At 34.7% G+C, this 16,350-nt stretch overlaps 1 protein-coding gene across 1 annotated transcript; it reads left to right on the top strand.

The window, feature by feature from the left end:
• The first annotated feature begins 1,474 nt into the window (after window positions 1–1,474).
• Window positions 1,475–15,980, top strand: zfp64 (zinc finger protein 64 homolog (mouse)). Its single transcript, XM_056449857.1, has 6 exons — window positions 1,475–1,592; window positions 3,901–4,056; window positions 4,157–4,273; window positions 6,297–6,359; window positions 6,439–6,690; window positions 12,925–15,980. The coding sequence occupies exons 1-6, from the start codon at window positions 1,571–1,573 to the stop codon at window positions 14,226–14,228; spliced, it is 1,914 nt and encodes a 637-aa protein (XP_056305832.1). The 5' UTR covers window positions 1,475–1,570; the 3' UTR covers window positions 14,229–15,980.
• The last annotated feature ends 370 nt before the right edge of the window (window positions 15,981–16,350 follow it).

Raw genomic sequence — 16,350 nt, 5'->3', positions numbered from 1 at the left:
CATTCATTCATTTAAAAGTCTTCATATTGTTTACCATGTTACTTTGAATATTCGATCAGAATTAGCATTCAAGTATGACTTCTAAACAGCATTAACACTATCTAATTCACTGTGAACAATGTTGTACTTTGATAGTCATTTGCTGCTATGATCATTTCCCTATTTAGAATTTGCAAAGAATACTTTTCTGAAATTATATTATTAAGGAGAATGCCTGAATATCCGAATATAAAACCAACTTTACCTATTGCATTTAGTGAGGTCTCTGAGTATAAGACACAGAATATGTATGTTTCACATTTTTACTGCATTTGCAATTCTAGTTTATTCACAGCATTGTGCAAAAGAATAAATACACACTTATTTACAACAAACATAAACTCTCTTTGTATAGAGCTGTGCACAACTGTAAACGATTTTGCAGTACATATTGGAACTGAACTTACAACATGCACAGGTCTGTAAATCATTCATCAAATTGTTCAATTTATCAGACATTTTCAGGAAAAAAAGATTATTTTTTTTTATAAAATTTGCTTGACAGATTTTGATGACTAGTTCAACATTTTTGTAATGACTCAAGTAATGAAATGAGCACTATTAGTTTAACATGGAATGACTATTCAGCATTCACAAGTTTAGTTAAGACTGACATGACATAGGCAAATGATAATGTTATAAACAGCAGAGTGTTGTATGAAAGCAATTGATGCATGTCCAAAATCATTTGCAATTTGTTGGAAGGAATAAAAAACGCTACTATGATGTGCTCAAACGACTAATTGTTTTGAGAAATGCATTAACTGTTGTGCAAATGTAAATGGCGATGTGAGAAATGCAGCAAAGCGACTGAGAAAAACTGTAATATGGCATTTTTCTTGTTGTCCACTACAAATCCATCAATAATGTCATTTACAGTGTTAAGTTTGTATGTTTGAGTAAAACATAGACTGTAAAAAAAGCCATGTCATAAACATAATGCCTCCACATACATACAACCCTACTGGAAAAAAAAACAGCTTAAACCAGCCTAGCCAAGCTGAGAGCCCAGCCAAAACCAGCTATGTCCATCTTAAACCAGGCTGGTCAAGCTGGTTTTAGCTGGATTTAGCAGGTCATTTTCCAGCCTAACCAGCCAAGACCAGGCTGGAAATGACTGGAAACCAGCCTGGAAATGGCCAAACCCCCTCTAAAACCAGGCTGGTCAACCAGCTAAAACCAGCCAACCAGCCTAGGCTGGTTTAAGCTGGATTTTTCAGCATGGAACGTTTGAATATCATCCCAAAACACACTTTTATTCGACTCAAATCCAAATTTAAGGCTTAAATATTCACTGGATGAACTTACTTGTTTCTCCTGACTCTTGAGGCGCTGCTTCTGTTCAACAGCACTGAACGCTTTCCAACGACGAAATGTTGTTTACCGTCAAGCAGTTCACACTGTCGCAAAACCGTCAACTCTGCTGAAAAAACGTTTAAAATGAAGAGGACACAGAACAGCAACAGCAGCAAACGCGAATTAAAGTTGTCAAATCTCCACATTTCCAAAATCTGATGACATCTTCATCCAGATGGCAACATTCAACGGAGAAGGTACATAAAGATACGCGAAAATCGCAGAATTTTGAAACAGACTTTGAAAGAAAACCCTTCGTGATGTAGATAACTATTAATAATGAGATCCAAAAACTGGTGATGCTGATAAATTGATATATTCAGGAAAAGTCCATTTTAATATGTATTAATAAAAATATCTATTATAATAATAGTGTTTATGGAGCATGTTTCTGACATAGTTGATTAAACGTAAATGGAAGTTGCTTAAGAAGTGGAGAATACACTACTTTGGTTATGACAATCAGGTAATTTATATAAATATGATCATCAATATTTGCCATATTCTTCTAGAATGATTTCAGATAATTAATATAAAGATTATATGTGGTTCTAAGGCATCAGATGAGTCAAAGGTAATGCATATTTGTTTTTACACTGTGACTATACCAATAATATTGAGCTTACTGTTAAAGTTGGTTTTATTTTTGCACATTGATTCATTTTAATGCTATCCATATTGTTTCCCATGTTACTATGAATATTTGGTGTGAAATTGCATGTACAGTACTCCGCATATATGAGTACACTCCTCATAAATCTTGCATTTAAGTTAATATTTTTTCATAGGAAGCTTTACACAGTATTATATTTGTGCATATGCATTAAATTGGTCAGTACTGAACCCAAATCTGGAGATAGTCAAACAAAAAAACTGATGATAACGGTCCAAAATTAGTACACCCAAATTTATATTTGGGGAAAAATATTAAATAAAAAATGTAAAGAGCAAAATTCAAGTAAAACAAAAAAATTCAAAAGTTTAGTTGAAATGTTGTAGTTTGTAATTTGTTTTGCAATATTTTGCATGAATTGAAATGTATTATCTTTCCATTTCTAAAGATGTTTGATGACTAAAATCTTATTTTAATAAATATATCCGTTTAATAAATCTGCATTGTTCAAATGCACCAAAATATATGACCGATATTCACTGAGAAATGGAGACAAATATTCATTTCTGAAATGGGGTGTACGCAGTTATGCTGAGCACTGTAAGCGTGACTGTAAAGAGTGTTGTACTTTGATAGTTATTTGCTCTTGGTATGATTTTCCTATTGAGAAATGCTTTTCTGATACTATATTATTTAGGAGAATGTTTAAATATGTGAATATAACCAACTTTACCTTGTCATTAATTATGCAATTTTAAAATAATGCCTGTTGTACTTTTTTATCGTGATTTAGAGAAGACAACCGCTAAAATTAATCTAGTGTAAGAATAGTTAATATACTAACAAATCTGACTTTTTGCTGTGATATTCATTGTTTGTTCATGTTTGTAAATTTGAACTATCACAACCTCATTGTAAAGTGTGACCGATATCCTTATGTTTTTACAAGTGTCACAAATTTAAAATGTTCAACACTTTACTTGCATTTTATATTCTTTGTACCTAATTAAATTTAGTAAATTAATTCTGATATTATGAGACTGTCCCATATCCTGTATATGATTTTGTTTAAATATATATTTACAAATACAGCAAATTCGAACCATTTTTATATCATTATTTATTTATTACTGAACTTATCATTATATTTTTGCGGTAACTTTTTGGGGGATTTTTGACAAGCTTAAAATGGAAATTTGCATTTATTAACACTGCAATAAGAAAACCTAAAAACACCTTTAATGGTGTCTTTACGTGAAATAATTACTCAAATACTAACATCAGGGTTGCCAGGTTTTCCCGACAAAAGTAGCCCAATGGCCAAGAAAACTAGGCCAAACTAGCACACCGGCCAAAAAAACTAGCCTAAAACTCAAAAAATGCCGTTCAAATACATTTTTATATACTGTTTTAGTTATTACATAGCATAAATGCTGGATTTGGAAATCCTGCCAACTGTTAATGAAACGAAAACAGCCACAGTCATGCACAGCCTTCCCTCCTCCGGGACACACACTCACACACACAGAAGCATTAGAAGTCTATCATCTGCTGCTACAGTAGCAGTGCTTCTTTTGCTTACAGTAGAATACCACAAATTCCCAATATACTGGGAATATATTCCCAATTAACTGTAAAAGTAGTAAAAATACCCAAAATGCAGTGCACATAACAGTAGTGAACTTCACAGGAAGTATGTGGTATTTTACTGTGCGTCTTTGCAGTAAGTAACAGTAAAATTGCAGTAAAGTCTAACAGTGTGACATAATTGATTGCTTGTAAATAAATATAAACAGAAATGCTCCTGAACGTCATTTATCTCTCTTCTGGTATATTCTTCTGGTATATATATATTATCTCTCTTCTTGGTATATTGGTATGTTGTTTCATAGGCATAAACCACCTGTTAGTAGAAGTGAGTCCTGACATCCACATCTGTGGCTTCTGCAAACAACAGTACAACAACGTCGAACTGTTTTTTGCTCACAAGCAAAACTGCTGCCAGATCCCCTCCACTCATATATCAGTCCGAAATGCTGGAGCCAGTGGTGAGTCTGAATGCTCAAGTACTCACTTTTAAAGGTTATATAATGACTCTTCATATAGTAGTCTGTGCTGTTTACTAATCACTAAACTATTGTTTTTAAGAGTCGCTTCAGACATGTGTATCGAAAGTCAAGAAGACCCTCACCAAAGCCCAGAAAACCCCCTCCAAAAAGCTGAAACCGGCACTCACTCAAAAACGACACATATGCACATTCTCAGGTTTGTACCAGCAACACAATATTGCAATATTGGCCTTCGGATATGGATTAGGCTTTCGTATACATCCTACACTGAAAAAAACACTGGGTTTTCGATTCATTACAAATCGATGCAGTTAATTTAATCATTTTTGCAAATTGAATTGGACTAAACATAAAACAATTTTAGTTGATCATTTGGAAGATTTTTCTGATGAATCATCTGTTGAACTGCATCTCAATCATTACACATACTGCAGAAGACCTATTGGAACCTCCATGGACCCAAGATTCTCACAGGAATCTGTCAAGTTTGGTAAAGGAAAAATCATGGTTTTGGGTTACATTCAGTATGGGGGTGTGCGAGAGATCTGTAGAGTGGATGGCAACATCAGCAGCCTGAGGTATCAAGACATTTGTGCTGCCCATTACATTACAAACCACAGGAGAGGGCAAATTCTTCAGCAAGATAGCACTCCTTTTCATACTTCAGCCTCCACATCAAAGTTCCTGAAACCAAAGAAGGTCAAAGTGCTCCAGGATTGGCCAGCCCAGTCACCAGAAATGAACATTATTGAACATGTCTGGGATAAGATGAAGGAGGAGGCATTGAATATGAATCCAAAGACTCTTGATGAGTCCTGCAAGAACGCTTTCTTTGCCATTCTAGATGACTTTATTAATAAATTACTTGAGTCATTGCAGAGATGTATGGATGCAGTCCTTCAAGCTCATGGGAGTCATACACAATATTAATTCGTCTTTCACTGCACCATGACTTTATATTCTATACTGTACATTATTATGTATTATATTTATTTATTATCTATATGTGATACACACACATACATAGGAACAAATCTAAACAAAACTATTTTGTTACATAGATATTTAATAATGCATATATAATTTGTATCATAAACACATATACTTTATATGTAAATATAAAATAAACATTTTCTCAAGTATACGTACGCCTGTGTGTATTTATATATGTATATACATAATAAATATACACAGTACACACACTTATATTATGTCTAAACAAACTTTTATTTTGCATGTGGTTAATCGAGGTTAATTTTTGCTTTCAGGAATGATGTGTTTCCGCAAAAATGCTAACTTTCAACTTTGATGATACAAATTGTTTTTATATGGCAAAACATCATGAGTCATGTTTAAAAAAAAAAGCAATTAATGCATGCAATTAATACATGCAATGTATTAAATATAATAAAAGTAAAATGTGTACTTTATGTAGAGCTTAAAAGATATTAAACAAATGTCGCCTTTGTTTTGTTTGCTTTTAAATTACTTTGTATAATATTGATTTATATTAATCTATAATATTTGTTTATAAATTCTATTCCCTAACATTGCAAAAGTAAAACATTAAACATTGATTATTGGTTGACTTTATTATTAGAACGGATGGCGATTGAAAGGATAATTGCTGTAGCTAGACAGAACGTTAGATTTAATTCTTGTGTGCAATACTAATATTATTAGATGTTCCCAGTATATTCTCTATTAATAAATATGTGAATAGTAAGCATTAGATTGTATTATTTTTTGGGGGGTTTGTACCAGTAAATAATTCATTATTTTTCTCTCTTTCTGTTTTTGTGTGTAATACTAATGTTAGATACTCCAAGCAAATTCTCTATTATTAATATGCAAACTGTGAAACTGCCACTATATATTTTGTGTGCTTGTATATTTTATGTGTGTTAATATGTCACTAAATGTTGTATTAATGTTAAGTGTCGCAAAAATATATATGTATTATACAGTTGAAGTCAGAATTATTAGCCCTCCTGAATTATTTATTGACCTTTAAATGTTTTTTTTTTTTAATTAAGAACTGCTTTTATTCTAGCCAAAATAAAACAAATAAGCGTAAAAAATATTATCGCAAGTAATGTTAAAACATCTTTGCTTCATTAAATAACACTGGACAAATATTTGAAAAAGAATACATATTTTACAAAAGGGCTAATAATTTTGACTTCAACTGTATATAATATTTCATTTTTTATTTTTAGGTTGCACATTCAAGACTCAGTATGGCCAGAAAGACATGGAGAGGCATATTTTAACACATACTGGTAAGTGATTTTCCTTTCTGTGGCTTCATCTTACACTTATTAAAATATAAAAGTGCTGAGATCTGACTCCTGTGTTCAGGTGAGAGGCCTTTCGAGTGTGAACTCTGTCATAAACGCTTCAGCCGTCGCGATAAGCTGAATCTCCATAGCCGTTTGCACACAGGAGAGAAACCGCACAAGTGTAAGTACTGTACATATGCGGCGGCCGACAGCAGTAGCCTGAAGAAGCATCTCCGCATCCACTATGATGAGAGACCCTTTAAGTGTCAGATTTGCCCCTATGCCAGCCGTAACTCCAGCCAGCTGACCGTTCACCTCAGATCTCACACAGGTGAGCACAGCACCACACACAGGGCTCTACTTTAACGATGTAGGCACACAGTCTAAAGCGCATGACTCAAAAGCATTAAGAGCGGTCCGAATCCACTTTTGCTATTTTAAGAATGGACAAATATAGTTTGCGCCCCGGCGCATGGTCTAACAGGGTTGTGCTTATTCTCTTAATGAGTTATGGGTGTGTTTTGAGCATAATGTGCAATAAACCAATCAGAGTCTCATCTCACATTCCCTTTAAAAGTCAGTTGTTGTGCCATGACGCATTTGCTATTTACATGGCAGACTTTATAAGTAGAAAAACTGATCTACAACGAGGATAAAGAACAAGCCACCTCCATTCGGCCTCTTTACTTTGTTTTTACTTTACTTTTACACTTTACTCCTTTACTTTTGTGGATAAGGAAACGGTGGAAACTCCCTCCACTCAAAACGTCCATAAGCCTACATATTTAATTTCATTTGTTAAGCGCTAAGATTTGGTTAAACTATTTCTAAATTCAGTTCTACTGTAATTTCCAGTAAACGAATAAATGAACAATAATAACGAAGTGAGCTCAAAAAACTGAGTTATATTCAAACACGCGTCCTGTTCTTATGCCCCATATGGTGATGCATAACGTCTCCAAAACGGGGAAAAAAAAGTCTCCAAAGTGGACAAATCTAAACTTGTTTTTATTAAAACAAATATAAACATGCATATAATAAATAATGTTACTTCTATTATCATTATACAAATGCAAATTGTCATGAATAAAGTGAAAAAAGCCCCCCAAGATGATTAAGACATGGAGGCAGGGGTTTTTATATTTATGTAGAAAATAACCATTTTTGCAGCATTTTAATCCTCTAATTTGTTTTCATATGTAAAGATATTTGTGTGTTGCTGCACATACAGTAAGCAATGTGTAAGCGCTTGGAACTGCATTAGCGTATAACTAACACGCTCTGCACTGGACTTTAGACCAGCTTTTGAATAGTCAATAGTGCGGTCTATTTCAGTTCCTCAAAATAGCAACATGCCAACAATGTGCCCTAGCACACCTCCTTTTTAGACCAGCACACCCATGATTCCACAAAGTGGTGCAATCGGATTTGCTATTTAAACGTGGTGAAAAACATGAAAATTACTGTTGCACTAGTCTGTAAATATCAACAAATCGTGTCATACACATCTTGCGCCTTATTGCATCGGGTGTATGATAGAGCCCACAGTGTCAGACCACGATCTAACATAGAGATCTGGAAAGCAACGTTTACTGACAACTTCAAAGTCATTATTGGTTTTCTATATTTACAAAAAATAAATGTATAGTTTGAAGACATGTAATATTTCATATCGACTTATTGACATTTTCTGCAAATAAATGCAAAAAAAAGATAATAAATTCGTAAATGATAATATTCGTAGTCATAATAGAAGTCAGGAGTTATCACTTCACTTATCAGTCATTTATAAAATAAAACACAAGTGAACATTTGGTGACACTTTATTTTTGCAGAATATTAGTAGAATATTGACTGTTTATTGGTACTGATTAATACCTTATACTGCCTGACCATATTTCAGGTCCCATACCTAAGCTTATCAGAAACTAACTAGCTATTATTAGGCAAATTTAAAAAAAGGTTTTATTTGAGGCAAATGTCTGAGTTTGTTAACACTGTGAATTGTTCCCTTAACTAGAGTGACTAAACATTTTACTAAAAATACAAAACTTTTCATGACAGAGAGAACCAATATTAATTTTAAAGTGTTCTCTTAAAATTTTACACCGCTGTATGACAAAAGTTTGGGGTCAATATTTTAAAAAATTATTTTTTTATTCAGAAAGGATGCATTAAATCACAGTTTTCAACAAAAGTCCTCACTAGTACCACCGTTTTATCCTTGATAATAATAAAAAAAAATTTAAGCTGCCAATCAGCTTATTAGAACTATTTTCAAAGCTAAAAAATGTAGTATTTTATCTTGATCTTTTTTATGTAATAATTAAATTAAAGACATTAAAGCATCAAAGCAAAGTAAAAAAAATTGTACAATTGCATATTTATTATATTAAACAAAACAGATTTATTAAACAGATATATTTATTAAAATAATATTTTAGTCACTGAACATATAGGGAAATGGAAAGATAATACATTTAAATTCATGGAAAAAAATAGCAAATAAATTACAAACTACAACATTTCAACAAAATTGTAAATGATTCTTGCTATTTTTTCAAATTTAATTAAAAAATTTTCCCTAACATAAATTTGGGTTACTAATTTTTGAACCATTGTTTTGTTAGATTGGCTCCAGATTTGGCTTCAGTACTGACTAATATAATGTATTTGCACAAATATAATATTATAAAGCATCTTATAGAAAATATTAATTTAAATGAGAGCATTGTTGGGGTGTACTCATATATGCTGAGCACTGTATACAGTATGTTACACTTCATGATCATGGAACAAAATTTTTATCCATGTAAATTGAAGTAAAATGGTATATCTTGTCCTTGAGCTGCGTTTTGTTTTCAGCTACACAGAGTATTTCCAGGTACTGATTTTTGATCATTAACATTTGCATGTGAAACATTGCCAAAAGATTAATAAGATAAAACTGTTTTCCTGTTTCTTGTTTTTGAAGTCAGACAGCACATCTTTGTAATGTTATGAAAGTGAGAACACACGCAATCAGTGCTGTGCAGGCAGGTGCTTTGCCAAAACAAACATATGAAATCACAAATCATCTGATTCAATATAAGTCATACATAGGCTCCATTATTCTAAATCAAAACTTATTATCTTATAATAATCTTATAATGTCTCTTTTGGTTTCATTGTTCATGTACACCTTGCTTAAATTTTTAATTTTTGTCCCAGCCAGTTCCATATCATGATTGTAAATGTTATTCATTTATGCCATTTATTTGATTTTTTGTGAAACTTCCATAAATATTTTGATCAATGTTAGATGGGTGGGGTGGGAGGTAGGGTTTTTAGTTCCTTTTTGTAGTAAGCTAAATTCACTGTGAGTACTTCCAAGAGAGCTTTGATGTATGTGCCATCTCTTTCTTGTAACAGGGTGTTCGCAGGGTCTTAAAAAGTATTAAAAGTTGATAAATCAATTATGAGAAATTAAGGCCCTTAAAAGGTATTAAAAAATCTTAATCTCATTTTTGTTCTTAAATTTTGTTCAAGCGATGTCCAAAGTGTTTGACTCCAAAAAAGCATAAATATATTTATTTTTCATCCTAATATTAACAACGATGTGCTCAATCCACACGATTGGTTTGGGCTGGGGTGCATCCGGCCAAGCTCCTCCGTCCAGGTGATGTCACGTTATTTGTGACAAATGCGGGAAGGTGATGTGGTGCTCTCCACATGTAGTGAAACCATAGAGCAAAACAGATGGCAAAATGGGAAACTGTAAGTTTGCGTACTCCTAGTTGGAGAAAGAGGAGTTTAAACAGTAGCTGAAGCCTGTCGCTGAAAGCAACCATGTAATTTATTCTTTCAATCTTTGTTTCTTACGACCTTATCTGAGTTCTGTTGCATGGTTGTGCTCCATTGATTTATTTAACTGCAACTGTTTATTAAGTTAAAGTTTTGATATTGATTAGAACTTGAAGTGGCAATGAGGTCTTAATATCTTCTAAGAAGGTCTTTAAAAAGTCTTAAAAATTTATTGAAATTACCTTTAGTATATACAGTATATTTAGTATATACCCTGAATACACCCTGTTTACGGATTTAGGCGGTACTGTATGTATGAAGGTTTTTTCAATGAAAATGAAAATAAATAGTTAAAAAAATACTAATTAAAAGTGTTTAAAACAATCTTGTATCTTATAATAGCTGTCATGGCATTTTTAAAATTCTTTTTCAGAAATTGAAAGTCAGGGAGTTTAATATTAATATCAGGGATTTTTTGTTTGTTATTTAAAATGTTACTTTTCATTTATAAAAATGCAAGGATGCTTTCACACCTAGACTTTTGTTTCAGAACCTGACGCGTTTCTCCAGTCGGCACGGTTCGTTTGACATATGTGAATCCAGCAATTGTGCTCGGATCCGCACCAAAACAATCAGTCTGAGATCCCCTGAATGAGGTGGTCTCGGTGCGATTGAAACGAACTCTGGTGCGAATTGATCGTAGGGAGAAAGCAATACGATCCAAGCCGGGCTATATCACAGTGTATTATGGATATGTAATAGGCATATATATGGCTATATGAAGAGAGAATTACGAGTAGGGCTGGATGTCATCATTCCTACCAGTAAATGTGCATTAATGTTAAATACGAAAGTAAGCACATGCTAAACTATCAACGAGAGCTGTTTATCTGTATAAGAAAAATTGACCGAACAGCAGTCCTGGTTTATCTGTTATTTCTCTCTAATGCATAAGCCAACTGCTATATATGAGAAAGTCTTAGCTCTGATTTATATTTAGTGACGACGTCTGTGGATGTCACCATTCAAAATTAAGGCGCAGCTTTTCGCCTATAATGTCTTACTGCTCATTGTCATAAATTAAAATAAGGATGCATGACAGCTGAGCGGGACTCTGCAAAATAAACCACGAAACTCTGACCAGTGTGAGGAGAGTTTACTCACACGCGACTTGTTTTAGCTCTTTTGGTCCGTTTAAAAACTTTGCCGTGTGAAAGCGAACCACACCAAGAACAAAAAGCAACATTGTAACAATTTTAATCCCTGTTTCGGAACAAGATAATTGATCCACAGGTGTGAAAGCACCCTAAGTTTCTGTACTGTTTCTGTACTATTTCACATGGCTTGTCATATTGTTTTTGCCACATTGTTATAGCTATTTTCAGTGCTATTTTATTCCTTTTTCCCTACCAATCAGCAATAGCTTTAGTAAAATGCAGTCACCAGCCTGTATCTCTTAAAATACTGTCTGTTTTTTGTCTATTCAGTTTTCAGCGGTTCTCAATTCTGGTCCTGACGACCCCCCGCTCTGCACATTTTTTATGTTTCTCTAAGCGGTTCAGAAGTTTGTTCCATTCAATCGTAAGTGCCCTTCGAAGTGGATATCACAGGACATTCTGCTATTATTCCTATTTGTAAAAGGCATGTTGAATTCAAATGGTAAAACTGCACAAGACATGACTTTTGAATAAATCTTATGATTACGTTTAATTAATATTTCAGACTCCTGCAGTATGTTTAATCTGGAGATGATGCAAACACTGTGGTGCAATTCTTTATTAAAATGAAGTAAATGTCATGTTCAGATGGTTTCCTGTATCCATGGGGTAGTGAGCAGTTAACTCTATATAGGAAACGTGTAAATATACAGCTATAATTCCATCGACATATTTGTATGCACATTTTGGAATATTGCATAAAAAATATTTAATGGAAATGAAAAAAGAATACATACAACTGATTAAGTTGCTTAAGTTTTTACCTCGTAAGATTTTTTTTTTATGATGGAAATGCCAGCATGTGCATAAAAAATTTGATTTTGTTTTAACAGATCATGTGATAACAAAAATGGGCACAATCGGACAGGATTAATGGTCAAAGCAGCGGACCGACCACATTGTAAAACATCTAAAATGTTGTTTTTTTTGGTTTTTTTGGCCAAAGTCCATCATCAAAGTGATTTTTTTTTTATTATTATTATTTTTATTATTATTATTATTATTACCTTTAGAACTGTCTTGAGCATCTGCGCTCCCAAAGAGTGTCTCACGCCTCCAAAAACCACTTCGCATTTATTGCGTTTCATCTTCTCAGCTCTGAGTAATTTATTATTTTTAAAAAAAGGCCCACAGTTGCTTCACCAACCACAGCAAAGGACATTTTCCCTTTTGATATTTGGCGCCAGTTTATCAGGAAGTGAAAATTTGGTTCACTTTGACGCATTGGATGGAAAGGCAGCAAATGTTTTATGCGATCTTCCAGTTTTGTGCATAGATTTAATTCACGTCTTTGCATGAAAACATAGCTACTGGGAACACAGGAGCTCTGGTTACCTAAATCCGGTGCGTTAAACAAGAGAAAGATGCTAAATATGCAGAGAAGTGATCACGAGGACCAGGATTAAGAACTGCTGCTTTAGAAGAACAAAAAGATGGCATGAGCAATTCCATGCAAATGTCAACCTGAATTTAGTTTTGAGTTTTTACAGAAAATGTCACATCCATAACACTGGAATTTCTCACATCTGCATTGACTTATCATCCCTGTGTGTTTTCCTCCTCAGGTGACGCCCCGTTCCAGTGCAACCAGTGTGACGCCAAATTCAAGATCAACTCCGACCTGAAACGCCACAGTCGGGTTCACTCCGGCGAGAAGCCTTACAAATGTGACCTCTGCGATTATCGCTGCGCCATGAAGGCCAATTTAAAATCGCACGTGCATCTGAAGCACAGTGCCTCGGACTCCTTCCACTGCTCCAAGTGTGATTTCCAGTGCTCCACCAAAGCCGCCCTGCGACACCATTCGCGTCAGCACCAACCAGCCCAGCCTTTGCAATGCAGCGAGTGCAGTTACTCCTGCTCCAGCAAGGGGGCGCTCAAGATCCATGAGCGTGTGCACTCCGATGAGCGACCGTTTAAATGCGACCACTGTTCGTTTGCTAGTAAGCAGCGCAGCAATTTGCTAATCCACACTAGGAAGTGTCACGCGGATAAACCAGACAGGCTGAGTAAATCCGGAAGGATTAGCGGGAATGGAGAAGATCCGACGAAACCGATTAGTTCACGTTACAGAGCGAAACTAGAGGCCACACGAGCATATCGTTGTGATTTATGTGAGGCTTCATTCGTCAGGGAAGATTCTCTTCGCAGCCACAAGAGGCAGCATAACAATATCACGCAACAACAAAGTCATAATCAGACCAAACAACTTGTACAGACCACAGGGGAACCTTCAATTGCAACCGAATCACCTTCAACCTACAACACGACGCATCTTAAAATCATAGTGGCGCCCTCTTTAGGATCGGAGGCTAGTTTTGTTCAGACTTCAAAGCCTGGAGCCGTTCTGCTTGGTCCGGATGATAACGATGTGCTTTTGAACCCTGTTTTACAACACGTTAGCATGCTAGCCCCAGAAGATGCCCTCGAGCACCAGACAGTTTTACTTGCTCAAATCGGCCCCAGTGAAACCGTCTCTCAGAACAGTTCTCAAAACTTCATCGCATCCTGTTCGGCGTCTGCTTCTGACGCCACGCACACCTTCATAACATCCTGTTCTGACCTTGAAAGCCTCCATAAGCTCATCCAGGAGGGTGGGACTGAGGTTACGGTCGTAACGGAAGCAAATCCTATGATCGCCTCCACTAAGGAATCTTTGAACATTGACGGGTCTTCGTCTCAGGACATCTCCAGGCACGCTGGGGATATTTTGCCTGATGATAGTTTAGATATCGGTCCACCAGGAACAATTCTCGTTCAGAGTCTTCCTCTGTCGATTTCAACACAACATCAGCAGGACGATAAGTTTCATCTATCGCCGCACCATTTATTTTCAGACTCCAACACAGTGGACATCAGTGACTCGTAGTTAGCAAATTTCTCTTAGAAAATCTGTGTTTGAATATGGTTCATTTCATGTTTCTTTATTCAGGACATGCGTTGCTTTGTTGGAATCACTGTGCTGTTGGTGTTCAGACAGAAATTACAACACAATCATTAATTTAATTCACATTACAAGGAACAAGGAACGTGATTTATAGTTTAATTGTTGGTGTGCCTCCAAGAACAGGGTTGGGAAACACTTCCAACCCTGTTCTTGGAGGCACACCAACAGTACATATTTTGTATGTCTCCCTCATCCGACCCATCGATTTCAGATTTTGGAGTCTCTTCTAATGATGTGATGAGCTGATTCAGGTGTGTTTGATTAGGAAAAGTTGTAGAATGTTGGTGTGCCTCCAGGAACAGAGTTGGGAAACACTGGTTTAATTGACCCAAAATTTAAAAAACAAAACAAAATGGTTTCCCAAAAATTACAATTCTGTCATCATTTACTTCACCTTTCACTTGTTCAAAATCTATTTAAGAGTCTTTCCTCTGTTGAACACAAAAGAGGATAGTTTGAAAAATTCTTGTAGATGACACTCATTGACTACCATAGTATTTTTTCTTACTATGGAAGTCTGTGAGTGCCAGAAACCAGCATTATTAACAATAGCTTCTTTTATGTGTTCAACATTAAGGATTAGAACCACATAAGGGGGAATAAATGATGAGGTTATTTTCATTTTCGGGTGCACTACCCCTTTAGTTTACCAATGACTTTTTTCAGATTTGCAGATTTCAACTGTGATCTTTGGTAATACATCAAATGCAATTCGACTACTACTTGCAGTTTGAGAGTCTAAAAACGTAAGCAGGCAAAACCCTTGACTCATGATGATACATTTAGGTCTTATGAAACGCAACGGTTTGTCTGAGCATTTAATTCAACATTATTACCTTTAATCTCTGCCTCACACATCACCTTTAATCTACAGCCATGTGCATTCAGTCGAGTGATGACGTGTGTTTATATACACAAAATCACATGTGAGCTGAATTTAATAAAGTTATAAATAATGTTTAATGTGTGTTAATTTCACCTCATAAGATCTCAATGTATAGTCAGGAGCCATGGGAATTTATTTTATTTTGCCTTTGTTTTTTTGAAAGTGCTGTTAACTTGCATTATATAAATCAAGCTATATAATTTTAGCTGAAAATCTTCTTGTATGTTTTACTGAAGAGCAAAAAGTCACTTTCAACTTGGACAATGCAAAAAAAAATGCTTTTACTACTTAGAGTTTTCTCTTGTTTCTATTCCAAATATCAAAAGAAGTCTTTTTCATTTTCTAGACAAGGAAAGAAAATTTGTTTCATTAAAAATAAGTGAGTCTTTCCTTAAAAGAAGCTTAATAATTTAATCTTAATTTAAACCAAAAACAAGATTACTTTGCTTGTTTGTTTTAAGAAGAAACCCAATTGATTTTTACTAATCATTTCTGAACACAATTTTGGACAAAAACAAGAAAGCATTTTTTTTGGTGGATGACCTGCAAATAAACTAACATGTTTAAATATTTGGGTGAACTATCCATTTAATTGTCAAGTTTAATAGTTTAAACCACTGCCATTTTGGTTTTATCATGATCACTGGTGTCAGAAAACAGAGCAAATCATAATCTTAGAAGGACCATAAACATTGGATCAGGGAGTCATAGTTTCATCATCAAGCTATGCATCAAATGTGGGTGAATTATGCTTCTGCTGTGAAATAAACATCCTCCTTTTTAAGTTATCGACTAGCTTTTTGTTCTAAATAGTTTTTGTCTGTCTTGTGTTTCCAGGTGGTAAACAAAACCAAAATGTACTAGAATTTCATACTACCTCTCAAAGATTTTGGGTCAGTAGAAGGCATTTAATAGAGAGTTGAAGACATTTATAACATTACAAAAGTAACATTTTCATTCAGATGAACAATGTTCAATTACTTTGTTATCAGTCAAACCTTAAAAATCATATTCAGCAGCAACTTATTATGATAAATAACATTTGATGAGCAGCAAATCATCGTATTAGAATGATTTCTGAATATGAACATTTCATGTGACACGAATTGACAGTAATGCTGAAAATGATGCACAGTTCTGCGACAGTTCTGTGGGTGC

The sequence above is a fragment of the Danio aesculapii genome, chromosome 23 (assembly GCF_903798145.1).
Source record: "Danio aesculapii chromosome 23, fDanAes4.1, whole genome shotgun sequence".
Lineage (NCBI taxonomy): Eukaryota > Metazoa > Chordata > Actinopteri > Cypriniformes > Danionidae > Danio > Danio aesculapii.
The sequence above is the reverse complement of the archived record's forward strand: the minus strand, read 5'-3'. Positions and strand labels throughout refer to the sequence as shown.